Below are 26,301 nucleotides of genomic sequence, written 5' to 3'. Positions count from 1 at the left end.
AAAGATATGCTGATCAGTTAGCTTGCTAGGTGGTTAGGCAAATACAAGAACATGAACCTGAAACCTTGGGTGCAGTAGCATCAGCCTCTGCATCCAAGTCTGACAAAATGCTCTCTGATGCTCGTATCTGCCCCACAAGGCCATTGTTTGCTAGGTCCCTGTAATGCCGGTGGCACTGCTTGAGGCTAAGTATTTTTCTGCACATTGGGAGACAATGACACCATTTGTGATAGTTTCAACCAGGATGAGTCTTCACCCTGTGCTTGTGCTGCATCGTGACAGCACCACGGCAGTTGTACCCATGGTTTAGAGACTTGAGGACTTGACAGAATTTTCATGTCATCTGAGCACAAGCTGTTTTGCATCTTCCCTTTCCACCCCTAACAGTTGTTAATTCATGATGGTCAAAGCGCCAAAACCATATAATGCGAAGCAAGCACCGCAGCTATCAGCCATCAGTCAAGCAATTGTGTCACTACAAGAACAATTAGACTCATATACTCATAAGTCAGATCTTGTGCTGTACGCCATCTGAATGATTGATAGCATTTATCTTCATATGTAGGAAACCAGCATGCCAATGACTTGGACTGTCACAAAAAGAAGACTAATCAAGAACAGGACTCCTTGATAAATGGTAGCAGCCAGGACTTGATTCCCCGACCAAAGGGCTGCTGAGGACAAAGTGATGGAAAGGGCTACAGTATTGTCAAGGCAATGGGCCTCTCGAAGAAGAAGGAATTCTTTAATCACCTCAAGGTTGTATTTTTTTTTTCCATAGATGACACTGATCTTGCTGATAAAAGTAGCATGGTATTCACAAACTTGCAAACCAGAAACTCGATATGAGTCAAATGATAATGCAGCAAAAAAACAAGCTACTCGTTGAGAAAGTTATTTTTCAGGTGCATTGCTGTCATATATATGCATATATGCATTATAATCTCTATGTAGGTGCAATTAGAATACAAGATATTCCAGAAATATGAAAACACATGGCCAGTGTGAGATTTATTGGCACAATATCTGTGCAATAATTCGCAGTTGGAGAAGAAAGCTACCTCAAACCTCGAGGTGCACGATGCAATAAATGATTTCATTTAATTCACCAGGACTCGTCGCAACTATATGAAACACAGCACAGGATTGGGAAACGAAAAGCAGAAGAGATCTGTGGTGATGAAGAATCAGATTTTTGGGACGTTAATGAGGACATGTCCATCATTGACTTTGATCATCTGTGCTCAGAAACAGATAGCCCAAGTGAAGCAAGTGATGATGACAGTGGTGAAGACCTATCAGAAGACGGGCAAGACAGCAACAAAGACAAAGATGAAGACAAAGACAACGACATGGTGCCAGTCAAGAGAAAATCTACAGACCTACCAGCCTCGGAAGTATGTAGCAAGACATCCAAGTCTGGTGCATGCGGATCATCAGGTGAGTAGCATAGATGATTTGATATGTACTAATCATCTATGGGCCATTGTAATAGATCATAACGAACGTCCAAGTCGTCCTCGAAAAAAACAGTGCAAAGAAGAATCAGAAGATGAGCATGGCGGCGAAAGTGACAAAGACGACAATCTGGTGCCAGTCAAGAGAAAATCTGTCGCACCAGCCTCACTGGAACACACTAAACATAGCAAGATGTCCAAGCCCTCTAGGCGACTATTGGGTGAGCTTTGTGGATCAGACCTCATCCGTCACTAACTCTCTCGTCTCACTAGATGATAGCAAACTTCGTCCTCAGAAACAACAGCAGGAGCGAGCCAACATTGCTGAAAAGCAAAAGATGGTAACAGCGAAGCCTGACCCCAAGGTGAATGAGTATAGCAAGCTCAATGACAGTGTAGGAAGTATTACCTGACATTCAGTCATACTCACCAAAGCAGAACACTCGAGCAATGAAGGCACTCTCAAATTCAAAGGTATTCTATGTGGGCTAATGGCAAACCTGTACTGACACCAGCATTACAGACCACTGTAGGATGCTCTATCAAGATCACAAACGTGAGATTGCCTCCAAACGAGGATGAGGACAAGGACGACACCGATTATCATGAGCTCGCTGCCGCTGCCACTGCCGACAGTCCCATTGCAAGTCACCAGCCACCAAAGACATGTCCTGGAATGGACTGCAAAGATGTGATCCCCAACAATATCTCTGACCAGCTCAAGACTGCCTTGTCCACCTACATCAGCCTTGTCAAGGAAAGGAAGACCAATATTCATTTGGAGACGGATATCTGTATCTTAATCAAACGAGAGCATTGTCAGCTCGAAGCCCTCAAGGTTGCAGAGGCAAAAGGTTGGCCAGCCATGAAAATCAAGTTCAAAGATATCCCCTCTCGTGTTCTGGAAATGTATGACAAACTCGAGAAACTTTTGTTCAATGCAGAAGCACGTGAGAACCTCTGGCTCTGGACCTGTTTCAAAGCTGACCTCAAAGTGAATCATTACACAATAGTGCAATTTGCTCAAATGCGCATCCCTCCAATGTCTTTGGCAATATGGGAAAACTCGCACTGCGGATAGTAAGTAGTCTGCATTGTGTTCCTTGAGAACATTTAAAACTGATGACATCCCAGCTACAGTTCGAAAGGTGCCGCAATTGTTATGCACATGCTACTCCAGCTATTTCCACCAATGACATCCACTGATGCTTTTCAGCCTCTTTCACTTTTGCAGCACCTAACCTACTTCATAATTCCCCATGTCGTCTGTCAGTTTATCGCTCAAGACTTCGGCCTTTTGTCGACCATGCCCACGCACAATATCATGGTAGAAAGTAATGATGTTGGCGAACTGATCAATCCCGAGCACAATGATGATGATGAGCTCAATCAGATCAAACGTGCAATGACATTCGCTCTTAAACAGAGAAACCTTGAGGGCCAAACGATCCATGACGCTGCTAAGGCACTGGTCACGCTTCAATATGCAAAGACAACTGATGTTCTGGGCATGAGTGGTGTGCATCTTTTACTTTGATCTCACAGAGCTGACAGCAATAGGATCAGTCAAACACTCGCCCAAAACTGCATCTTGTGCTTCGTCCACCAAAGGAGGGAGCCCCTTGCACATCTAGTGCTTCGGGTCAGCAAGAAACCATTCAGGTCCGTTGAAACATAGCGATTTGACCACAGAATCACTACACACTGCATTTCAACCATCCAGGTTGCTGCAAGCACCAGTTGTTACGCTTCCATCAGGGGTCCTTCCTTTTTCAACTTCTCTCGGTCACATGTGTCATGTGCCTCGTCGCATCCCTAATAACCGTTGCCATCCTAGGGGCTCAAATGCTCCAGGGAACGTTCGGATCTCCCGTTGACAGGGTATTTCCAATACCTGTCGAGACCGCATTGCCACTGTGATCTGGTATTCCACCACCCTCTCTGATGGACGACTTGTTCACTTCTTCCTTTCTGATTCCTTCTGACTCATTTATATTGCTCACATGTTGTACTATAGTTCCGGTGTCAGGCTCCTTGCTGCACATTGATGGCGCAGCTGGTATAGCCTTCGTTCCCTTGCCTATCCCCATCTTTGACACTGTATGACTCTTTTCTATTTCATTGATGAACTTGTTGATTACTGTAGATACACGTCATGACATGTCACGTGTGACTGGTATGGTACTTGTACTTAGGAGTATATAATCCTATGTACTTTGTCCTGTATCTGCAGTTTTTTGATAGCTTGCAACTGAGCTTCATCCCTCTGCTTTAATCCTCGTTCTCTCTCCATGCGAACAACCTTAGGGACTCGCCAGTAGACAGAACCTCTGTCGGATTCTCGCAGTAACTCAGCCATAGGGGTTACAACAAGTTTGGCCTGTAGACTCCCACCTTGTGCACTTCATGCCTATTCCATTTGAAGAAGTCACTGTGCTCGGGCATAACAAAATCGAAAAACTCCACGCAGCTTTTGGGACTTGTCGACCTCTTCGCAAAAGTCTACTTGTCCCTCGGTTACTGAACTTCAACAAACCGCTATGCTTCAAACAAAGACTCGTTGGTCTCCCTCAGTGCAAAGACTAACTCGTCTTCACCCTTCATCAAATCTTATCGCTCTACAGGCAGCCATCTGGCTTTAATAGATCGCCTCCCTAGAGTCAGCGCTCATGTCTCCCTATGCGTAAAGTCACTCGTGCAACACCACCCCTACACATACTTCGCTGACAGGTTTCTTTCAAGAAATAAATCCTCCCTCAGCTTTTGTTGTCACTTTTCATAAAAGTGTCTAACCCTCAGAAGTTGAGACCTCCAGTCCCTCCTTGATCAAAACCGTTAGGACTAGGAAGGAATCCTCCTCTACCACCCATCCCGTTAGGAAGGCTAGGACCCTTGGTAACGTCCACAAACCCTCATCTGTCCTATTTGTCCCATTTTAGGGAATCGGAAGTCACGCTTAGTTCAGAAGAAGAAGATGATCAGAAGTCCGACACTTCTCTCAGATCAGTCCTCAAGGAACAAGAAGCACGCAAATCACCCGTTATGTCCATGACACTCGGTCATGGAGAATCAGCCCCTGAGATGCCATCAAAGGTATACTCCGAAGTGGAGCTGAAGGAAAGGTTGGAAGAACAGAGATGCTCTTTGGCAGAAGACTGGCGCAAGATAGCCAGTGGACAGTCAAGCAATCCGTTCCCAACAGGTACGCCTATGGACTCGGCATTATGAGCCTGGTACATGCAGAACTATGGAAAGGTAATTCCCCCAGAGGTCCCCGTTGGTGGGTCCAGTAAGGGTAAGGCCCCAGTAGATCCCGACGACTCGTACGATTGCCACCCACCCAATGGAGGAAGGGAGTTTAATGTCAGGCGTCCTGGAGAATACGATGGAAGCCACAATGGGCTTCAGACCTGGATCATGCAGGTCGAAGGTTATTTGAACCTGAACAAGCATGTTTACAACATGGAATCACTCAAGATCTTGTTTGCCCTTACATACATGACAAAAGGGGCAGCAGTTTCCTTTGCTGAAAATTATCAAAACGAAAACAAGCTTCTCGATGGAACTATCTGGTACTCCAACACCTTCCAGAGATTCGTCGAACATCTCAAAGCTACTTTCGAGTCCGGCAATCAGACTGCTCTTGCAATCCTTCGTCTCTCCAACATCGCACAAGGAAAACGAGAACTTGAATCGTATATTGCCGAGTTTACTGGGCTTGTCAACAAGGCTCAACTCAAGGAAGAATCATGAGAAGCAGGGATCTTCTTCGGAAAAGGATTGAATAAAGAATACTGCAATTGGATCCTGGATTCAGGACGTGCCCCTTCCATGGTCATCGAGTGGATACAGTGCACGGGAGAAGCCAGAACAGCAATCACCATGAAACATATCCTTGAAGGAAAGGAATCTCGATATGAATGGAAGTTTGTTCATTATCGCAGAGGTTCCCGAGATCCTGATGCGATAGACATGGATAAATGAAAGCGGAATGTAAGACATTCTAACTCCGAAATTACATGCTTCGAATGCGGAGCAAAGGGTCACTACAAGCATGACTGCAAGAAGACTCAAGGCAAGAGTTCCCAAGGCATATGTGTTGTCCTGACCGAGGATGGCAAGAAGATTGCCTATATGGGGGATTGTCTGGCGATGGACGATGAAAAGAAGGCCTATGGGTTGAATTTTTGATTGGGACTGCTGATACTCCTAAGGCAGGTCCCGCATCTGTTTTGTCTGCTAAATGTACTTCCATAGATGACGAATCCGGAATGTGAGTTGGTTCACCTGTTGGAAGAGCGTGGTTGGCAGACTATAACGCAGGAGTAATGGTTTGCATCAACTCTGGCACAGAGGTTTTGCTCATTTTGGAGCAAATTGTTCAAAAATTGCGAATCCCTTCGTATTGGGTCAAGACCAAATTCAAAACAATGTCATTTACTGGAAAGGATGTTGAATGGGTAACCCAAAAGGTAACCATACAGCTAATCATCAAGAACAGGTTGATCTGCATCAAGTGTTATATCGGACCGCTGGTCAGGAAGGAACATATCCTTCTTGGGATGCCTTTCCTGCGCTTGTTCAAGCCATGCATGGATTGGGAACACAACAAGATTACCTGTTGGGATGATGGGTTTGTACCTACCCGGGAAACTGACATCATTATTAGAGATCTATGCCCTGTCTACAAAGGAACAGCCATAAAATTCAACAGCAATGGTTCCATAAAGGAACCGGTGGTAAGTAGTAGCATTAACAAAACTACTTTGTCCACAGAACTCAAGGCTGCCTTATCCTCGACTAAGGAGGAAGTTATACTTCCGAAGGAGTATCAAGAATTCGCCAAGGTGTTCTTGGAAGAGGACATCCTGCTGCCACATCACCAAGAGGGTCTCAATCACGAGATCTGCTTGCATGATGATTTCAAACCCAAGAAGGCCGCAGTCTATCTGATGTCCCCAGACAAACTCAAGGTCTTGGATGAATTCCTTGAAGAAAATCTCAAATGCAAAAAGATCAGACTGTCGACTTCACCTCAAGCAGTGCCGGTGTTTTTCGTAGCAAAGGAGGATGGAAAGAAGCGGTTAATTCAAGATTACCGCTACCTGAACTCCTTCACAATCCCAGATGCACACCCGTTGCCGAACATGCAAGCCTTATTCGACAAATTGGTCGAATCCAAATACTACGCAAAGTTCAATATTCGTTGGGGGTTTATGAACCTTCGGGTATGAGAAGGTGACAAGTGGAAAGGGGCATTTATCACGCCAAGAGGGCTGTTTGAACCTATGGTAATGTTCTTCAGCCAGTGTAACTCACCACCTTCCTTCCAGCGATATATGGACCGAACCTTTGCCTCTCAACAAGGAAAACAAGTTGGGTATATGGATGACGTTGCGATCCATGCCAAGACAAAGGAAGAGTTAAGGACTCGTGTTTGCAAGTTCTTGATGATCTGCCAGAAAGAAGGACTTCACCTCAAGATTAGCAAATGTGTCTTCGAGGCCAAAGAAATAGAATTCCTCGGAATGATCATAGGAAAGGGGTGTTTGGAGACTTCGCTGACGAAGACTGACACCATTAGTACCTGGGAAGCCCCTGAAAACCTAACCAGGCTTTGAAGGTTCCTCAGATTCTGCAACTTCTACCACAAATTCATCCCTTCCTTTTCAAGCATCACTTGTCCCCTTCACAACCTGACCAAGAAAGGGGTTTCCTACCAGTGGACTCCCGAACACAACACTGCATTTGAAAAGCTAAAGAGTTTGTTATGCTTGGCTCCGGTCCTCTCTATCCCCGACTTCTTGAAGCCCTTTGCGCTATTTACAGACGCTTCGAAGCTCAGAACTGGCGCAGTCCTCACACAAAAAGGATCAGACAACAAGTGGCATCCTTGCTCTTACCTCTTGCAGTCCCTGGTTGGTGCAGAACAACGCTACCAAGTCTATGACCTTGAGATGCTCACAGTCATTTGAGCTCTCAAAGTGTTCCACCCCTATCTTCTTTCCACTGTTGAACCGACTGTGATCTTTACTGATCACAAAAACCTCAAGTACTACCGGGAGCCACAACAGCTGACACCACGTCAGGCTTGCTGGGCTGCCACAGTCCAATCCTACCCCATTTGTTTTTCCTGGCAGGCTGGTCGCCTCCAGGTCCCCACCGACACTCTTTCTTGCAAGAGCGAAACCACAGAGCCTGCCCCGGTGGCCACAGTCCTTCCTCCGGACCTTCGGCTTTCAGGGGGGGTGGGTCCCCAAATTTGTCTCATCTCACCCTCATTTTCATTTACAAAAATACAAAAACAACTCAAAATCAACCGTTTGTGCTGTGTGGGACATCTTCCTGCCGATTGCTCAACCACAAAAAGAAACACCAAACCATATTCCCACCCAACTGAGGAAGCGCCAAAGGGGAAACGGGTCCCTACTGCTCGCCCATCTGAGAAGATTAACAAAGGAGCTAGGGGTGTTTACGTGATCTCCGTGGACCTTTACGAATGCATCAAGAACGATACGTCAAAGGTTTCGAAAGGCCCAGAACCAAAGGAAAACGTAACCATCGCACAAGACGGAACAAAATGGTTCGGAACAACAAGGCTGTATATCCCTCCCGATCATCGCCACCATTGTATGCAAACTTACCACGATCACGAGTCCTCCGGTCACCCAGGACAAAAAGCAATGTTCGCAAAAATGAGAAAGGAAGTATGGTGGGAAGGTATGGGAAAAGATATCAAAGCTTATGTCGCAGGATGCCTGGTCTGTCAGACCACCAAGGTGGTTACTCACCCGCCAACACCGCCAGTCGTCCCGCACGATACTCCCAAAGCCCCATTCCCATTCCAACAAATATCTATGGATCTCATCACGGATCTCCCAGTTTCGGGAGAACAAAAGTTTGACACTATTCTCACAGTTGTCAATCAAGGCCTGTCAAAGGCAGCGCTTTTCGTCCCGTGCCACAAAACTATTGACTCTGTTGGACTCGCCCGACTCTTCCATCAATTCATATATTCCTGGTATGGAATCCCAGAGTCAGTAATCTCAGATCGCGGACCCCAGTTTGCTTCGTCATTTACCAAGGAACTATACAAGGCGATAGGAGTAAAAACCAAGATGTTGTCCGGATACCATCCGCAAACCAACGGAGAAAGCGAACGCATTAATCAAGAAGTCAAAGGGTATCTTCGACTGTACTGCTCGGAGTTTCCTAACTCCTGGGCGTCGAAGTTACCTTCTGCTGAGTTCGCCCACAACTCCTGGATCCACTCCGTTCATCAAATGACTCCGTTCTCCCTCCTTCTTGGATATGACCCCTCTCCTTATCCCGAGGTCCGGCTTACCCTGGTCCCATCAGTCGACGAGAGGCTGGAACGCCTTGCCTTGAGCCGTGACGTCGCAGTCTTGGCTCATCGGAAAGCACAGGAGTTGATGAAGAGTCGCTCAAAAGGGACTTATGTTGCGCCGAAAGTAGGAGATAACGTTCTCCTGGATACCAGTCACCTGCACATCAAAAACCAGTGTGACAAGATTGCGCCCCAACATCTCGGGCCCTTCAAAGTGACTCAGCTCATGTCCCCAGTCGCCTTCCAATTGGACCTTCCTGCCACTTGGAAGGTACACCCAGTGTTCCACACTTCTTGGATCTTCCCGTTCATCAAAAATGAGGTTTATGGGGCTGCGCCCGCAGCTCCTCTGCCCAAATTGGTCGATGATGAAATTGAGTGGGAGGTCGAGTCAATACTAAATCACAAGGTCAATGGCTGAAGAGGGAAAAGACATTATCTTGTCAAGTGGAAAGGGTTCCCCCATTCATCAAATACTTGGGAACCCGAAGAACACATAAAAGACCATGCATCTGAAGCCCTCGACCAGTACAAGCTCGCTTGTCACCTCAAAAATTAAATGGACTCCCCTCACTCTGTTAACACAGAAAATGACTATGCCGACCTCCCCCTTGCCCCAGAATCTGTTTACTACGCTGACAACGACGGTCTCATACCCTCCGTCAGTGTCTATGCCCCAACCTCGCCTCCAGCATCCCCCGCTGGCTTTCATATCTCCAGGCTCTCCTCACCCGTCTCTCAACCCCGTCCGATATCACCCCCTGTCACCCACACTCTCAGACCGCACCCACTCAAGGGGTTCTCCGTCAGGCGTGCGCCTGCCCCGAAGGCCAGAGTCCCCCTCAGTGAGGACAGTAACCAAAAGGGAAAGGGTAAAGCACGCATTGACAATGACCCCGATCGTCCAACAACCGCCACCGGTGACTCCGATGCTCCTGAATCTACCCACTTACGCACTGCCTTCACTACCTACTCCGACAGTGCTCAACACGCAACCCTCGACCTCCTCGCAACCACTGCCACTGCCAGGCTTGACCAGCAGCGACTACCAATCTCAGCAAGTGATTACCTGGACATTGTTAGGGTGCTTGATGTCTTCGACGATGGGGACAACATTAACGGGTGCTCACCAGAACAGGTTGAGTATTTTGGGATGTTGTCTAAAATCTACAGAGCGTCAGACATGATCAATGGACTTGTGTCCAAGATCCGCACTCGGAAATTAAGCGGAACTGCACCCCTGTCCAAAGTAATCATGATCGACATGCTAGAGAAGGCGTCTGCAGATCTTACCAAGGCCATAACCGGTGGAGCATATCACCATTTACATCAGCAACAGATAGGAGAGTTCTTGGCGCCACCTGCTTCTCGAATCCTGGACCGCATCATCCCAAAGCAAGAGGAATCATCGGCTTCGGAGCAGAAGTTAAAGGAAGACATCCTGGATCAGGAGAAGGAAAAGCAATGGCATGCCTTGGAGTTAGGGTTTGTCGACTCAGGAGAGCTGTTTAAAGAGGTTGGTGCCTGCCTTGGTACTGGCACTCACAACTCCACTTGGGAGGTTTTGTTACAGGATGCTTCATGGGCCGGAATCCATAAAAACTACTTCAATGCCGTCCATGCGTCCGACCCTCTCCCTAGTGCTCCCTTCATCCCCATCCCTGCTGATCAACTTCGGTACTACCTCGGAGGCCAGGCCCCCGTTCCTCCCGAACACCCCCTTTACCAGCATGCCTGTTTCCAGTGTCGTTACCTGGGACATTGGTCGTGTCGGAACGGACGTGGCTCCCGCTTTACTCTGGCCCTCGAGGAACCGATGACTCCATCGCCTTCATTGCCCATTGCATCTCGAACACGTTCCCGCGTCTATACTACTCGCTGACCCCTATCCACCCGCTCCACCAACGCAACTTCCAGCCTGTCCTCATGGGTCTGAGGACCTTAGGGGGGGGGTGATGTTACGCTTCCGTCAGGAGTCCTTCCTTTTTCAACTTCTCTCAGTCACGTGCGTCACGTGCCTCATCGCATCCCTAATAACCGTTGCCATCCTAGGGGCTCAAATGCTCCAGGGAACGTTCAGATCTCCCGTTGACAGGGTATTTCCAATACCTGTCAAGACCACGTTGCCACTGTGATCTGGTATTCCACCGCCCTCTCTGATGGACGACTTGTTCACTTCTTCCTTTCTGATTCCTTCTGACTCGTTTATATTGCTCACATGTTGTACTATAGTTCCGGTGTCAGGCTCCTTGCTGCACATTGATGGTGCAGCTGGTATAGCCTTCATTCCCTTGCCTATCCCCATCTTTGACACCGTATGACTCTTTTCTATTTCATTGATGAACTTGTTGATTACTGTAGATACACGTCACGACATGTCATGTGCGACTGGTACGGTACTCGTACTTAGGAGTATATAATCCTATGTACTTTGTCCTGTATCTGCAGTTTTTTGATAGCTTGCAACTGAGCTTCATCCCTCTGCTTTAATCCTCGTTCTCTCTCCATGTGAACAACCTTAGGGACTCACCAGTAGACAGAACCTCTGTCGGATTCTCGCAGTAACTCAGCCATAGGGGTTACAACAAGTTTGGCCCGTAGACTCCCACCTCGTGCGCTTCATGCCTATTCCATTTGAAGAAGTCACCGTGCTCGGGCATAACACCAGTGGTGCTTGCATAAACACAACTACGAGTCATTCTCAAGTACTGGGGAAAAAGCCTCATGGCTGGCAAAGTAAGAAGGCCCCCAAGACAGTTGAACAGGATCCTCAGGCTGGGGACGCCACAGTGGTGGTAAACCCACTTTCTTATCTCTTGGTTGGCTTGCTAACAAGGTCGATCCTGACATAATTCAGACACAGGCTCGATGTACACCCCGAAGTGCACGATCAAAACATTAGGTCCACATCCAAATCCTCCTCCCTCACACATTTTCAATCGCTGCTACTCAACCGCTCTCGTTTGGCTGTCGTTGCACTGCCGGCTGCTCCTCCTCGAATTCGATCGCTTTTGCCGGACCGTTTTCATTTCTATCACTACTGTGTTGCTCGGTCTTGTTAGCTCCTGCTGGACTTGTGACGGATTACTGACGCTTTCGTGGAATACCCTGTTATATGACTGTGCTGTGGGTGTCTCTGTAACCTCAGGTAGCGTTTGAAATCGCAATTTTGTGATTTGCCTGGTTATTTCCATGACAAGTGGGACGTATGTAAGCAAGCATGAAAACCCGTGCTATCGAAGCGGAAAATGAGCGCTCGCATGAATTTATTACGGTGTCGCGACGTGGAAAAACAGCTACAAGGCAGTGTTATTCAGTACTTACGACGTTTTTTTTTCGGTGACGAAGACACTATTTTTTACTAGACCGGATGGGCACTTCAGCGTCACATTATGACGCTGAAATTCAATGACTGACACTGATCTTCAGCTGTTCCGACACTTAACAGAAGTGATTTGGACATTTATTTTTATTGATTTTACTTTTTACAGTGTGAATTTGCTGATGAAGGCACCGTGTACCCCCTTCTCTCGTGGGCAGCCCGCAATTAAACGAAGAACTCAAGACACTTTCCATCCAACTCGCAACCTTCATCCACCCTTCCCTCGCGCTGCACGCGTACTTCGCACTCGCATATGGGATTCTAGCGAGTTTCCTGCATGTGATGTTCCTTTGTCATCCGCTGAACTTCAGCATCCGTCCACATATTTGTTTCTCAAGAACTTGGCCGGCTTCTTACATTCGATTGAATGGCCTTGCTTGAACCCATTGGACACGTTTTTTTCCTTCCCTGCGAGTACCTTACTGTAACGCGCGAGCTGGATTCAGATTCTTGCATTCAAGGCTTTCGTCCATGCCAAACTCACACGCCCGCTCGATCATCGTGAAACGTCATAAACATCTTGAATAAGTACCAAAAGTGCGGTTGGGGAACAAGTTTGCCGAAAGTCTACAGTCTAAGCTCATAGTACAACGAATAATTTGTTCTGATACCGCTCGCTCGGAGACGCGCTCATATTCACTCCTTCCTGTGTTTCTGATAGTAATGGATGAGACCCGTGGTCTATGCAACACACACGTCAAACATCCATCGAGAAGAAGAGGGTGACAGGACGCACCGAACTATCGTGGCCTTTGACATCCTGTGGCGCATTCAACTGCGCCAAGATGTTCTTCGCGAGGACTTTGCCAAGCTCAACACCCATTTGATCTGAGTAATGGTGATGCCGATCGGTCAGCGACTAACGACGACAGACACGCGATACGCACCGAAGGAGTTGATACCCCAGATAACGCCCTGCGTGAAGATCTTATGTTCGTACAGCGCAATCAACGCGCCGAGCGTTCTCGGCGTCAACAACGGGAACAAAATACTGTTACTCGGACGGTTCCCTTCGAACACTTTACTCTTCACGACCTCCTCCCTCGCATTGGGGCCGAGCTCTTTACGAACCTCTTCTTCGGTTTTGCCAAAAGCCAGTGCCTCGGGTTGCGCGAAAAAGTTGGAAAGGAGGATGCGGTGGTGTTTGGAATGGTCGATAGGGTTGTGGGACGTGCAGGGAGCAAGGAAGTCCGCAGGGACGAGTTTTGTTCCTTGATGTAGGAGTTGGTAGAATGAGTGTTGGCCGTTCGTACCCGCCGCACCCCAGATGATAGGCTATCAGAGAGAGGGAAGGGGCATGAGTCGTGAGCCGAATGCGTAGATAATAATGAGGAATAAGTACATACTCCGGTCTGATAATCGACCCGCTTGCCAGACTTAGTGACGGATTTACCGTTAGACTCCATATCGCCTTGTTGGAAGTAATCGGCAAACTTGTGGAGGTACTGGTCGTAAGGGAGGAGGACGTGGGTCTGGGCGCCGTAGAAATCGTTGTACCAGATTCCGAGAACGGCGAGGATAACGGGGAGGTTGTTCTCCAGAGGAGTTTCCTTGAAGTGCTTGTCCATCCCGTGTGCACCTCTGAGGAGTTGTTCGAAATTGACATAGCCAATGTAGAGGGCGATAGAGAGACCGATGGCGCTCCACAAGCTGTAGCGCCCGCCAACCCAGTCCCAGAACTGGAACATATTGTCTTCGTCGATACCGAACGCAGTCACAGCCTTGGTGTTGGTGCTAAGTGCAACGAAATGCTTCGCTACGTGTGCTTGGTCCTTGGCAGTGGACAAGAACCATGCTTTAGCGGATTCGGCGTTGGTGATTGTCTCCTGGGTAGTGAAGGTCTTGCTAGCGATGATGAACAGTGTTCGTTCCGGGTCGCAGAGTCGCAATGTCTCGGCGAGGTGTGTTCCGTCGATGTTGGATACGAAGCGGACGGTGAGGTCACGTTTGGAGTATGGTTTCAATGCTTCGGTGACCATGACAGGGCCAAGATCTGATCCGCCGATGCCAATATTGACGATCGTATCGATGGTCTTTCCGGTGTATCCCTTCCACACGCCGTCCCTGACTGCATCTGAGAATACCCTCATATGGTTTAGTACATCTGCCACCTGGTTGACGCCATCCTCTTGAATTTTGAAGTCGTCGAAGTTGCGCAATGCGATATGTAACACGGCACGATCTTCGGAGTTGTTGATATGTTCGCCGGAAAACATGGCATCGCGGTACCGTTCGACACCAGCTTCGCGAACGAGGGAGAGGAGGGTGTCCAAGATGGGTTGGGTGATGATGTTTTTGGAGTAGTCGAGTAGGAGGGTGGTGTTTGAATCGGTAGAGTCTGTGTACTCCGTGGAGAACCGCGAGAAGCGGGAGGGGTCCTGGGCGAAGAGGTCCCTCAATACGAGCGAGGCATGCTGCTCGTCGTATATTTGCTGGAGTTTCTTCCAGGCAGCGTACTCTGATTAGATAAGATCTTTGTCGTTAGTGGTTCGTTTGCGATGGACACGAGAGTCCAACATACCAGTAGCGAGTCTTCCGGTCATGCTAATAGTGCACACACAGAGAGAGTTACGCGGGGATAGCAGGGGAATCGCTGGCTGGGATAGAAGCGAGCACGATTATATCACAACTGCGTCAGACTAGCGTGGGAACGGCCGAACACATATGATTGGATCATGATGAACTCACTGGAGAATGGGTGGATAAGGAACATGACACGACTGATACGTCGCACGTTTCTAAGCTTGTTTCTAAGCTCGGGAGGTAACGTGAGCAAGACTCGGAACAAGATGAGTAAGGAGGGTTGCGACCAGGTCGAGTACTGGTGACACGGGCGGGCTCCCAAGTCGTCTTGGACCTGTCATGCTCTCATCATCACACCATTAATTATGAATGTCGTCGTTTCCGCATGACCCAGCGCTGTCACTGTCACCACAGCAGTACGTGGTCATACGAAAGCAATGGGGACTGGACGAGCAAGAAGTTCAACAATGGACTAACCCTAACCCTACATGTTTATTTGTGTCTGTTTGTACACAGTGGCATTGTTGTCTCCTCGTGGGTTGGTTTCAGTCGACGGTTGGGCCCGCAGTGTGTTTGTGTTATCTCTCCCTTCTGCCAGCCGTTTTTATATTTCTTTTACTTTAAAATACTTTTTACGCGATGTCGACGCAGGAACAGCCCGTCCTCGACTCGTCGCCAGTCCAACTTCCCCCAATCTCGGATTTTCCAACTCGACGCTCCCTAAAACGTTCTGCGTCTGTCGCGTCGCTTCCAACCCCACCACGCACTCGCCACAAACGCTCACGTGGGCAGATACGCTCGCCCACGTCAAGACATGTCGCTGATGAGAGCGATAGTAACAGCGACTGGGCATCAAGTGATAACAGCGCTTACGCCACACGCATCACCCGCGTCAAGAGCAAAAGCAGTGGCGATGAAGCCAGTCAGCCACTCGACGTCCCCGTGAAGCGCACGGCACTCGTTCTTTCTAGTCATGACGACGATGACGAAGAGGAGACGGCATTTTGGATGGGAGGAAAGCGTCAGGATGGCGAAAAGGCCAAAAAGGAGTCAGAACAGGGCGAACCACTCGAGTCTTCTCCCCGTCCTGCGCTTCTACGCTACAACTTCAAAGGACCCGTATCCCCTCCTCCATCCCGCCGTCAACCTCGGGTTCCGCCGAATCGTGCAACTTCCATTGAACCACCCACAGCAGCTCCGTCGACACCCCCTCGCAAACTCTTCCTACGCGCCCCGCCCACCCTCGCTAAAACACCCACCCGGAAAACGAGGAAGACATGGCCCAGGAAGTTGCCTACCCGTGACTCGCCTGATAATCCTTTCCTCAACAACGACACTGGTGTGCCAAACAAGAAGGGCCCCAGTGAATGGGATTGTTCTGACGACGAGGCACGCGAACTAGTCCTACCGAAACCTGTTTGCAAGGAGGGGGAGCCTACGCCCGTATCATCTTACGGGGAGAGGCCGACCATCACATACGTATTGTAAGTCTCGTCGCTGGCTCACTCCGATGCAATCGTCCATTAATCATCCACACCCATCACAGTCGCGGCCAAAAGGCAACAATGGCAAACCCATTGTATAGCGTTTCACCAGATGCGGTGGCAGCATCAAGGCTACCCATCGATCATCCTGATTACGAGCCGCTAGAGGTGTGCCCTCCCAAACGACTGTTTTTCTCAGGGGGAAAGCGCAAAACTAGGGATAACAGTCGTGATAGCATCGGGTTTTCAGAAGGCGTTAAGCGAGTCAGGTCGCACGTGTCTGATAGTGATGGAGACAGTCCCCAATCGGGAGGGGAAGAAACTAAGGTGGACAACAAGATCGTCTTACCAAGCGACGAGGATCGTGAACCTGTTTTCTCAAAACCTCCCCGTGAACCCTCCCAGCACCGGCCAGATCCCGAACAGGAATCAGATGCAAGAGAGGCCCTGCGCCGAGCTCGTGAAGAGCGCGAGCGCAGAGTTAGAGCTGACAAGGAGCGTCTCGGCCATTCGGAAGGTTTGCGCGCTGGCGCGGTCGTCACACAGAGGGACGATCCCATCAGACGGGCCTGTGGCCCGCCCCGCAACGCTTGATGCTACGGAGCTTAGTCCCTTCCCATCTGCCCGTTCGTTTTATAAACCATTTTCATCTCTTTCTTGTCTCAGGGACCTTGTTGATTCTGCGATACCTTTGTATTCCTCGTCGTTTTGGTTCTTTCTCGACGATGTCTCTATCCTCGTTGTGCCACTTCTTCACACAGCCATCTTTCCCCCCTACGCTCCGTTCCTACATAGCACATATACACATATCCATACATCCCCGCGACACCTCCACTTGCACACATTCCCCTCCCCCTCCCCCACATGTCACGTTTTTCTTAGTCCCCTATCTTATCCTATGCTCAATTCAAATCCGTAAGTACGCATTGTCCCTCGTTCGTTTTATATTCCAAGTAACGTATATGTGTAGTACGTGATCGATGCTACCTGGTTTCGTAGCTGTAGGGCTCTCGAGACGGGTAATATAGAAACATTAGAATTTCTGTAATGAGTCTAGCGACTATGTCAGAATCAGAATTCCTGTGGTCGGTAATATATCTCTTGTATCAGCGTTTATCTAGGTGCCGAATTTGGGATACTTGCTCGATATAAGCAGTACATGCTGAAAGATTCGGGAATGTTCTATCATCATTGTCAGGAAATCAATTGAAACCCTTCCCCAGCTCACACAGTACCACTCTACCTTCGTTATAACACGACAGGCTTCGCCCTGATCCTTCGCACGCCTCTCTGCGTTGTGTAGTATATAGAATCGGACTTCACATTTACTTAAGTAAATGCGTTCTCGAGCTCACGAGTCGCTGAAGTGGTTTTTCCGCAACCTTCTAAACAATATTTCGTCGCAGAACATCGTAGTGTTGTGAGTGCACTGATGCAATCTTCGATGCGGCAGTAGAACTGAGAGTGCAACTAGTATCGTTGGTCCATCTGCCTCAGGAAAGAGTCGGGTAAAATCAACGCCTATCCCGTTCTATACCACTGCTCACTCTGTATTCAGTTTACGAGCATCCTTTTGCAAAGTGAAGAAGTTCACTTAATATACAGCGGAGACCAGAGTTCCAACACTACAGGTGCTCTCGCGAAACGGTGCCGTTTCGACGGAGTGCAGAGTGATGTCATTGTAGATACACCGTCTTTCTACACCCACGAAGGGCCAGATGGGGAGGAGGTATTGAAAGAGTGGATGGATCAAAAGTAAGACATACCGCTTGACACTATACAATTAATAACCTGTCTGATTAGCTATACGAAGCCGTGCAAGGCGGCTGGAGTGCTGTACATGCATGACCTTGCATTCAACCCAGACGATGCAGCTTTGAATGTCTCAAAGCATTTGGACGCTTTTCGACGCACGTGCCGTCAATGTCTCGTTCCGCGCGTAATTCACGTCGTCCCGACTCTGCGCTACGAGGCAAAACTATCTGACGAGGGGAACAAAACATCAGCGACTCAACTTCAACGTCAAGTAAACTATGAAGGTGCACGATTTTGTGGCACATCGTCTGATGGAACACCCTTTGATGGAAAACCCGAGACGGCGTTGGGCATCGTCCAGGGACTCTTGGCGGACTGTAATAATGCAAAAGCAGGAGTTCCAAGAAGCAATTCCACGAGCCCCGTTGGGAAGGCTGAAGTTACAGAAAACGATTACGCAATTTTGTAGGTGGCAGCATACCTCGTTCGAACGTTTGGTTGAGTCTTGACGGGTCAGCGTGCTCAGCTCAAAAGGGGTAGGCAAAAACTGGGTATTACCGTCGCCTCATCATAAGTATACTTTCTAATGGATTACTAGCTTATCGGGCAGTTGTCAAACAGTCATGACATGATTCAACATCCTTCCACAAGGCATGTCGAATCGTGGAGGTGCGACCTCAAGATCGGCTCAGGCAGCATCGTAGTCGTTGACATACCGTCGTTCCCTGCCGACTGTAACGATTCCGATGCTGAGAATACCATGGTCGCCGACCCGCTGCCTCCGGACCGTGAAGAAGCCGCTCAAGACACAGTGTTTCTCCATACCGACCACAAGAACGCCGACGCTGGGAAAACCGTAGCCGTCGACCCACTTCTGTCTACTTTCGACCACAAAGATATCGAGGCTGAGATAACTGTGACTGATTGGTTAAAGTGGAAGTGAGCAAGATGAACGCCCCCTTATGATAACGTTTCAAATACTGCTGCAGGTTTACTAAAACATGTCATCCTGGCATCCTCTATCTCCACTCACTCGATTCGGACCCGACACCTGCTGACGTGCCGATGTCGCAGCATCTCGAATCGTTTGCGAGGGCGTTTCCTGACAACTTCACGGTTCCGTCACGCGTTTATGTGGTGCCTACGAGCAAGTCGGACTCTACTCTTCCCAGTGAAACGCTTAGCCAACGGTTGTCAAAGCTCAAAACTATGGCGGAATCGTTGAAGGGTAACGGGAACCGTGATTGGCACGCATCTGTATTCCCAGGAGTCTTCAAAGGGCAGCCTGAAATAGCTTGGAGTGCAGCACTGATGCTCCTCAAGGATATAGCTAAGACTCAGGTACATCACTCTTGACCGCATTCGATCCTTCTGGAAAATAACTATTTCCATTCATACGTAGGTAAAAGAGCCCATTCCCCTCCCGATGGAACCTACCTTAAAGCGTATGACCCCACAATTCCCAGATGGTCGTTTAGCTGTGAAAGATCTTGCCGATCACCTTATCAAAAAATTCAGGGGAAAGGAAAGGAAAGGGGATTTGGATGCGATGATCATGCTCGGGCGAACTGCATTGGGATGCATTCCAGCAGAATACCTACAATGCCATTATGCCCTCATCAACCTCGCCGATCTCGTTTCCGAACGGTTCGAGAAGGAAGGAGTGAAAGAGGATTTAGACAAAGTAATCATGATAAGACGCGCCGCGTCTAATTACATAGTCCCAAACAACTCACAGAGAGAAAGACTTCTTCTCGAACTCGAAGACTGCCTTTATCAACGCTTCAGGAGGGAGGATTCCATAGTGGATCTAGAAGAGATCATATCTCTTCGCCGGGCTGCATTGGAACACACTCCTCTGCCGGATCGATGCAGACGTCTTCTCAATCTCGCTGATTCCCTTCAGGAAAAGTTCCAAAAACAACGTTTGGTGGACGATATCGATGAGGCCATTAGGCTCGCCCGTACCGCGTCGGAGCTGTGCCGTCCAGGGCACCCTGATCAACCGCTGTCTCAGGGGTGTCTTGCACGTTGCCTCAGAGCGAAGGTTAGAACGGAGGGTGCCCGAGGTCGCCCAAAGGGAGCCCAGATTGATCCTTCATCTTCCGGTTCTTCCGATATCAAGCATTTCATCAAAAAGGTTTTTTTCGAAACAGTTGAAAACCTTCCGCCGCACCTGCTACATACACCGACAGGCGTCATGTGCAACCGAGATGCCCAGCTATCCCATTTCGAGAGTAGTCCTTATTACGAGCGGCTCCTATTGTCAGCGTCTTCGCTCACCAGGCAGCAGCTCCAAACGGAGATCAATAGTACGGTTACAGACTTCTTTCCAATTGCCATGCTATCCCACAGGTGGGGGAACGGTGAACCCTTACTACGCGAAATTGAAGGCAAAAAGATCTATGACTTGCGTGGCACGGACGGTCTGGAAAAGCTCCAAGATTTCTGCCTGCTTGCTCTCGAACGTAATTTCCAGTGGGCATGGAGCGATACGTGTTGTATCGACAAAGATAGCAGCGCTGAATTACAGGAAGCGATTGGGTCGATGTTTTCTTGGTACCGCCAGTCATCCGTGACGATTGTGTACCTTTCCGATGTCTTCGAAGCCGATACGCTTGCCGATAGTGTCTGGTTTACACGGGGCTGGACACTTCAAGAACTGTTGGCTTCACACACCGTCTTCTTCTATATGTATGACTGGTCACTCTACACGAAGGGTGACACCGCGAACCACAAAAAAGATCCTACCGTGCTCGAAGAACTCCAGAGGGCAACGGGAGTAGCGAAACAGCACCTTACTGATTTCGATCCAGGCATGGATGACGCGCGAACCAGACTCCACTGGGCGTCAGGCCGTAGTACCACTCGACCAGAAGATATTGCCTACTCACTTTTTGGAATCTTCAAGGTTCACTTGCCAGTCCTCTATGGCGAATCGGTGGAGAACGCGCTCGGACGTCTCCTGGCAGAGATCATCTCACGTTCTGGAGACATTTCGGTTCTGGATTGGGTCGGGGAGGCATCATCGTTCAATAGCTGCTTCCCTGCCAGCCTCGTTCCGTATCAAACGGTACCCCACATCCAGCCGATCCCTAACGACCCTGCTATACGCAATGGTCTGGATCTTGAAAAGACACAGAAATTGTACTGTAAACTTGCAGCGTTACCACGCGCCGGATTTGTCAATAACAGGCTTACATTGCCATCCATCATCCACCCAATCACAGCAGTCAGACTACAAAGTTCCTCGACTAGCCCCTCACATCACACATACGAGATCCACGCATCGCGCCTGACGCCCCTCGAGGTCACACTGTCGGTCAACCTTGACAAGAGTGCCGATAGATATATGCTTGCTCGTCCTTGGCATCCAAAATCGCTCCCAATGCAAATCGGTGGGGATGACGATGCTGTGTGGGGGCCGTTGGAACAGCTGAAGCAACCATTCAACGCATTTCTGCTCGAGAAGTTGCGTCACAACGAGTACAAGAGAATTGCAAGCGACTGTATAATTACCGCTTGTGTTCAGGACCTGGCCGGCATCTTAGATACTGAAGTGCTGGTACCGGAGATTGTATAGGTCGTACTCGTGACGCACTTTCCTACCGCACCTCTTCATGTTTTGGCTTCGTGTGTCCCCATTTGATATCTGTGCCAACATTGTATTTTAGTACCCGATCAGAAGTACATACGTACGTGCTTATGCGGATTTGAATGGTTTCGTAGTAGAGCCACTAACCCAACGCAGCTTCGTCGAAAACGATATTGGGCGGCTTTGGCGGTTCTTGACCATGCCTCACATATCGAGACGGAACACCATAGGCAGGTTGATCCCCGACTCAGCCCACGCAGCCATTTAACGTGGATTGCTCATCATACTCCACGTCATATATGCTGAGATTGGATCTGCAGCGCCCCACTGCGACCCGAATATACCCTACCAGCGTGAGTTAACGAACGCCCTACAAATTCGATATTGCCGATTTGAACCTCAGGGGTTGGCGAAGAAATGGAAACAGTGGCTATGCTATTAACTGGCCACGCCCCCACCCCTGCTGGTTCACGGCAGACTAGAGACGTGCTCGGACTGTGAGTTTCCCCCAACAAATTTACGAGAAGAAACCTACCAAGGTGAAGAACGCGTGAGACAACGTGTACGATCACTTTTTTGAGACGCAGCAGCAGACCACGTTTGTTAACCGTACATCAGACAGTCCATCGAGTTCAAGCTGTAATTCTCGCACCTTCTTCGGTCGCTAAATCCGCTTAGACACTCAGCTCTCGCTGTCCTCGACGTGCTAGATCGTGTAAGTAGTGGCCAGATCTTCCCTTCGTGTCGCGAAATAACACTGTTCCACCGGGGCTTCTTAATGATAACTTCGAAAGCGAGGAACAGCACCGAATGTAGGCCATACCAGCAGCAGCATTGCAAGGAAACGGCCGTGGATGCATCGGTCGAGGCTCTCTTTGGCCCTGGATATCACCACAAGGGTTCCCTCTACTCACCCGACGATGACAAGAGCCATGGATCATGGCTGGCTGGAAAAGGAGTCGGTGATATGTAGATTGGGGATTTTATTCGGCGATGACTGAGGTTAGCACATCAGACGTGGTAAGCGGATATGTTGGACCATGGCCAGTAGTCGAATTCAAAGGGAAGAGGGAGGAAGCCGCGGTCGGAGTTTGAGAAGGCCAAGGGACCATTAGTAGGTGTACGCGGAGGATGCATCAAGGAGAATGACCAGGACATTGAAGGTAAAGATAACCTCACTCTGCCGACGAAGGGGTAATGGGATAAGCGGCCCTGGTGGGGGAATCTGGCGGTAGGACAACGCAAGAGTTGGAAGCCGTTACGGGTGAGACACGCCAGGATCAACACAGACAACTAAGGTGCGATGCGACGGCGAGCGGGATGCGCTGACAAAAGCGATAAAGTTAAAGTGACGGACCAAAACCGACCCGACACCACCATGTGCAAGGAGGGAGAGGAAGATAGATGCAGCGCCCATGCGGAGGCGTCTTGGGTTCCTCATTTGACTCGTTTGACGAGATGTGTAGTACACACGAGAAGGGGGGCACCTGGTATCAGATCCTGCTCCGGGTATGAATGTCAATCTGCAATCTGCTGCTGCGGTGCATTGTACGACCGTTTTGAGATCTGAGACTAGGCATGAGCCTGCGTGCTACGGGTACGACGAATTGACGAACGTGGATAGTTGGCAGTGTGAAGAGTACGTACTTGGTGCAACGTGCTAGTGATGCATCTAGTGATACCAACACGGCTAATAACCGACTGCTAACGGTGATGATGCTAGCTTCAACCTGTCGGAGCAGTCCCTGATCTCCAGTTGCGCCTTGGAGGTTTTGAGGAGCGGTATAAGAGCCGGGGTCATTTTAGACGGTTTTACTGTCCACTTTGGGACGGAGGGCGGGTGGTGGCCCGTGGGACAAACGCAAGGATATGGACATGGACAGAATGGCTGGATGGATGAAGGTACGCACCGGTATACCATATCATCTTATCCTCGCAGGTCAAATTCGAATTCAATAGGGTCGATCATCGTGAGATACACCACGTGTACGTGCGCCCTCCGCTTAGTCAGCAGGCTACCCGTGCATTTGCAGTGGCTGTGGGCACAGTCACCTGCAAATTTTTCGGAAATAAACTGACTTTGCAGTTGTCTCTATGATTATAAGCATTTGGTTTGGTCGCATAGATTAGCCAGCGACTCGGATTTGATCGAAATTTCACGTCGTTCAGAAGAGTTCCGTCTCCGCCGGGGCCCTGGCCGGCGTTTTATTATGTAATTGGAACTCACTTCGGTACACTCCGACTATCGAAGTCGGTTCAAATTGGTTCGGTTCGATTCAGTGCAAAAAAACACCTTGATACCCTCAGGTTTGCCATACTGCACCAGTCATCACGATCGTGGTGAAGAAAGGCTAAGGCACCATGCGCTATCAACACTTCCAGATCGACGAACCTGAGAAAAGGGTGGGAAAGCGGAACTCGTTCTTGATGTGGAAGCTAGGTCGATGTCATCAGTACCTGGACATGGACCCTTCCCGATCGGACGAAGTCAGTTTATTTCCGAAAAATTTGCAGGGCACTGCGCCCACAGCCACTGCAAATGCACGGGTAGCCCGCTGACTAAGTGCGCGGAGCACCGCAACTCAAGCGCACCAGTCTGAGACAGTCCGAAACTCGGAGATACTGGCGTGTGCCGTCATATCCAGACAGCCTGATTTATCAGTCAGAGGTTTGCGGGGAAATCTACATATATGTACCCCTGTATCTGCCTCCACCTCTGCTGCTCGATCCCGCGCTGCTAGTACCATGTCCATTGGCTATGAGGAACAAGCGTACGTCCCCCCAACCTACGAAACTCAACTGGGATACCCAAAAAAACCATAGGATAATACGCAGCAGTATTGGTTTGGCAGCCCTCAGTGCGTACCAGGGTGCCGTCGTCCTCTTGATGTCTTCAGCACTTACAAAACCGTATGTGTGGCGAAACAGCTTTCCTTCTCTACGACCACCTCATTACATTGGCGGAAGAGGTCACGTATATATGGGCTCATCCAAGGCATACATCCGCGATCTTATTCCTCATCAACCGGTATCTTGGGTGTTTCTTGGCAGTCACACAAACAGTGATGCTATTTGTCATTATGTCACCAGAGGTGCGGCTTATCTAGCTGATCACATTTATATCTTATCTTCATCGGATGTTTCGCTGTTTCTTCGTCCTCAGAGGTGCGGATCGATATTTTGCGACGTGACCTACACTCGACTGACGCATATCTATGCCTCCCCCCCCTCCTATTCTTGTGCTTTCCGGCGTAGATGCATCCAGTACACCCACTACCGTCGAGTATTGATCTTCATGAATCAAGCCATCGTGTGCAGTACGTGGCTGCATCATACAAGACCATGCCAATAGACTCACTTGGCATTATGGCAGCACTTTTCATTATTCGCACATACGCACTATACGGTGGAAATAAACGCCTCCTTGCGTTTCTTCTCTTCACCTCTCTCGCTCTGGTATCCCCAGTAGCTGTGCGTTTTCCCATCAGCGCTCTCCGATCTATCACCTTCACCCACTACTTCTCTTTAGTGGTCCCTTTCACGTCAGCAGGGAACGTCGGCAACCAACATACCTGGATGCCAGATGATCTACAACACTAACACGTTCGCCTTTTCTTCTTCTCTCTTCTAGTCAAATCGTGCTCACAACAGGATATTCTACAATCATGTAGCGCCATCCGTGAGTGCCAAAAGTTGTTTTCGTACTCAGCTAACACTTCACATATTTGATCTTAACACGTCCACACCACAGATCTTGCTATACCTCCGGAAGCGCTATGCATATTCGACACATTGATATTTGTGTTGACAGTGTATAAGACATTCAAGGTCGGTATGCGATCCAAAGCACACTCGAAACCCAACTTGGTTATGCTCCTTCTTCGTGATGGTGAGTCGTTGATTGGTTCGTGTCATAGCAACATTTTTGAGATTATACTTTCCGGAAAGGTGCCATTTATTTCGTGTGAGTTGTTGGATCCTTAGGCGGGTAACCACACAGTAGCTGAGCGAATGCATAAAACTTAAAAAGGATCGTGGCGATGGTTAATCTCGCCAATATCCTAACATTTTTTGTATATATGCTCGATTCTGTATCTATTAATCGGGGTGGCTCACGCGTTTAACAGGTTGCGCCTGTACGAACCTTTATTAAATCCCAACTATGACAATGTATGAGTCTCACCGAGAAAATGTTAGGAACTTTTGAGGGGCGGGTTAACCATAGTTTCGATATGGTCAGTACGCAGTTCTTTCCCATAGGATCATTTTGTTTACATTGTTCCTCTTTGTACGTCGACAGTATCGCCATTACGATGGTGTCCAGACTCATGCTCAACCTCCATAAAACTGCGGATGCTGGCATCTTCTCGTACAGAAAACACCTTACTGGCGGTGCTATATTCACGACCCAGTTTTTAGATTCAGAAGAAGGATGGGATCTTCCGACAGTGATGGATTGAGCACCTATTTGGACTCTTGACATCCCTCTCTCATATGTTCACACTGGTTGTACCATACAAGCTCACTTACTTCTTGGGTATCTCACTATTAAACCTCGTATTGACGCATCCTCGCTTAGCCGACGGCGTGAAAGATAGTGTCCATGTACTATCAAATGCCTATTCGGGGCCCGATTCGATGGTGCTGCCACTACGCAGCGGTGAGTGTTTGTTCATCTGTTCGTTCGTACCCAACTTTCATATTGTAGACGGTTACCCAAACCGCCAAAGTAAGGTTCTGTCACCATCTGAATCAGC

General features: G+C 48.9%; 5 protein-coding genes across 5 annotated transcripts; 4 read left to right on the top strand and 1 right to left on the bottom strand.

The window, feature by feature from the left end:
- Positions 1–845: 845 nt before the first annotated feature.
- F5J12DRAFT_962200 (uncharacterized protein) lies at positions 846–3,192 on the top strand (the record flags this gene model as incomplete). Its single annotated transcript, XM_051749951.1, has 8 exons — positions 846–905; positions 955–1,002; positions 1,045–1,074; positions 1,113–1,440; positions 1,496–1,678; positions 1,731–1,822; positions 1,981–2,537; positions 2,598–3,192. The coding sequence occupies 8 exons, from the start codon at positions 846–848 to the stop codon at positions 2,992–2,994; spliced, it is 1,695 nt and encodes a 564-aa protein (XP_051596255.1). The 3' UTR covers positions 2,995–3,192.
- Positions 3,193–12,327: 9,135 nt separating this feature from the next.
- On the bottom strand, positions 12,328–14,816 carry F5J12DRAFT_856717 (Glc-6-P isomerase). The gene is made up of 5 exons (XM_051746716.1): positions 14,709–14,816; positions 13,534–14,645; positions 13,075–13,462; positions 12,924–13,015; positions 12,328–12,868 (listed from the first exon to the last, which is right to left on the bottom strand). The coding sequence occupies exons 1-5, from the start codon at positions 14,728–14,730 to the stop codon at positions 12,824–12,826; spliced, it is 1,659 nt and encodes a 552-aa protein (XP_051596254.1). The 5' UTR covers positions 14,731–14,816; the 3' UTR covers positions 12,328–12,823.
- A 456-nt stretch (positions 14,817–15,272) lies between these two features.
- F5J12DRAFT_746875 (uncharacterized protein) lies at positions 15,273–17,263 on the top strand. Its single transcript, XM_051742085.1, has 2 exons — positions 15,273–16,194; positions 16,257–17,263. Exons 1-2 carry the CDS (start codon positions 15,350–15,352, stop codon positions 16,786–16,788), a joined length of 1,377 nt encoding a protein of 458 aa, XP_051596253.1. The 5' UTR covers positions 15,273–15,349; the 3' UTR covers positions 16,789–17,263.
- A 1,651-nt stretch (positions 17,264–18,914) lies between these two features.
- Positions 18,915–21,847, top strand: F5J12DRAFT_410243 (uncharacterized protein). The gene is made up of 2 exons (XM_051739289.1): positions 18,915–19,290; positions 19,352–21,847. Exons 1-2 carry the CDS (start codon positions 19,015–19,017, stop codon positions 21,530–21,532), a joined length of 2,457 nt encoding a protein of 818 aa, XP_051596252.1. The 5' UTR covers positions 18,915–19,014; the 3' UTR covers positions 21,533–21,847.
- A 2,528-nt stretch (positions 21,848–24,375) lies between these two features.
- On the top strand, positions 24,376–25,530 carry F5J12DRAFT_856702 (uncharacterized protein). The gene is made up of 8 exons (XM_051746715.1): positions 24,376–24,402; positions 24,473–24,638; positions 24,800–24,861; positions 24,918–25,015; positions 25,074–25,147; positions 25,216–25,223; positions 25,296–25,433; positions 25,493–25,530. Exons 2-8 carry the CDS (start codon positions 24,610–24,612, stop codon positions 25,510–25,512), a joined length of 429 nt encoding a protein of 142 aa, XP_051596251.1. The 5' UTR covers positions 24,376–24,402; positions 24,473–24,609; the 3' UTR covers positions 25,513–25,530.
- The last annotated feature ends 771 nt before the right edge of the window (positions 25,531–26,301 follow it).

Source organism: Pisolithus orientalis, assembly GCF_024613125.1.
Source record: "Pisolithus orientalis strain OTSU chromosome Unknown F5J12scaffold_41, whole genome shotgun sequence".
Lineage (NCBI taxonomy): Eukaryota > Fungi > Basidiomycota > Agaricomycetes > Boletales > Pisolithaceae > Pisolithus > Pisolithus orientalis.
The sequence above is the reverse complement of the archived record's forward strand: the minus strand, read 5'-3'. Positions and strand labels throughout refer to the sequence as shown.

Coding starts and splice junctions, on each gene's coding strand:
- F5J12DRAFT_410243 (XM_051739289.1), top strand. CDS start 19,015: ATGTCGCAGCATCTCGAATCGTTTGCGAGGGCGTTTCCTGACAACTTC. Junction 19,291..19,351: donor AGGATATAGCTAAGACTCAG/GTACATCACTCT, acceptor ATTCATACGTAG/GTAAAAGAGCCCATTCCCCT.
- F5J12DRAFT_856702 (XM_051746715.1), top strand. CDS start 24,610: ATGCTATTTGTCATTATGTCACCAGAGGT. Junction 24,862..24,917: donor GAATCAAGCCATCGTGTGCA/GTACGTGGCTGC, acceptor GCATTATGGCAG/CACTTTTCATTATTCGCACA. Junction 25,434..25,492: donor TATGCTCCTTCTTCGTGATG/GTGAGTCGTTGA, acceptor CTTTCCGGAAAG/GTGCCATTTATTTCGTGTGA.
- F5J12DRAFT_856717 (XM_051746716.1), bottom strand. CDS start 14,730: ATGACCGGAAGACTCGCTACTG. Junction 14,646..14,708: donor GACCGGAAGACTCGCTACTG/GTATGTTGGACT, acceptor TTATCTAATCAG/AGTACGCTGCCTGGAAGAAA. Junction 13,016..13,074: donor CTGGGGTATCAACTCCTTCG/GTGCGTATCGCG, acceptor ACCATTACTCAG/ATCAAATGGGTGTTGAGCTT.
- F5J12DRAFT_746875 (XM_051742085.1), top strand. CDS start 15,350: ATGTCGACGCAGGAACAGCCCGTCCTCGACTCGTCGCCAGTCCAACTT. Junction 16,195..16,256: donor CCGACCATCACATACGTATT/GTAAGTCTCGTC, acceptor CACCCATCACAG/TCGCGGCCAAAAGGCAACAA.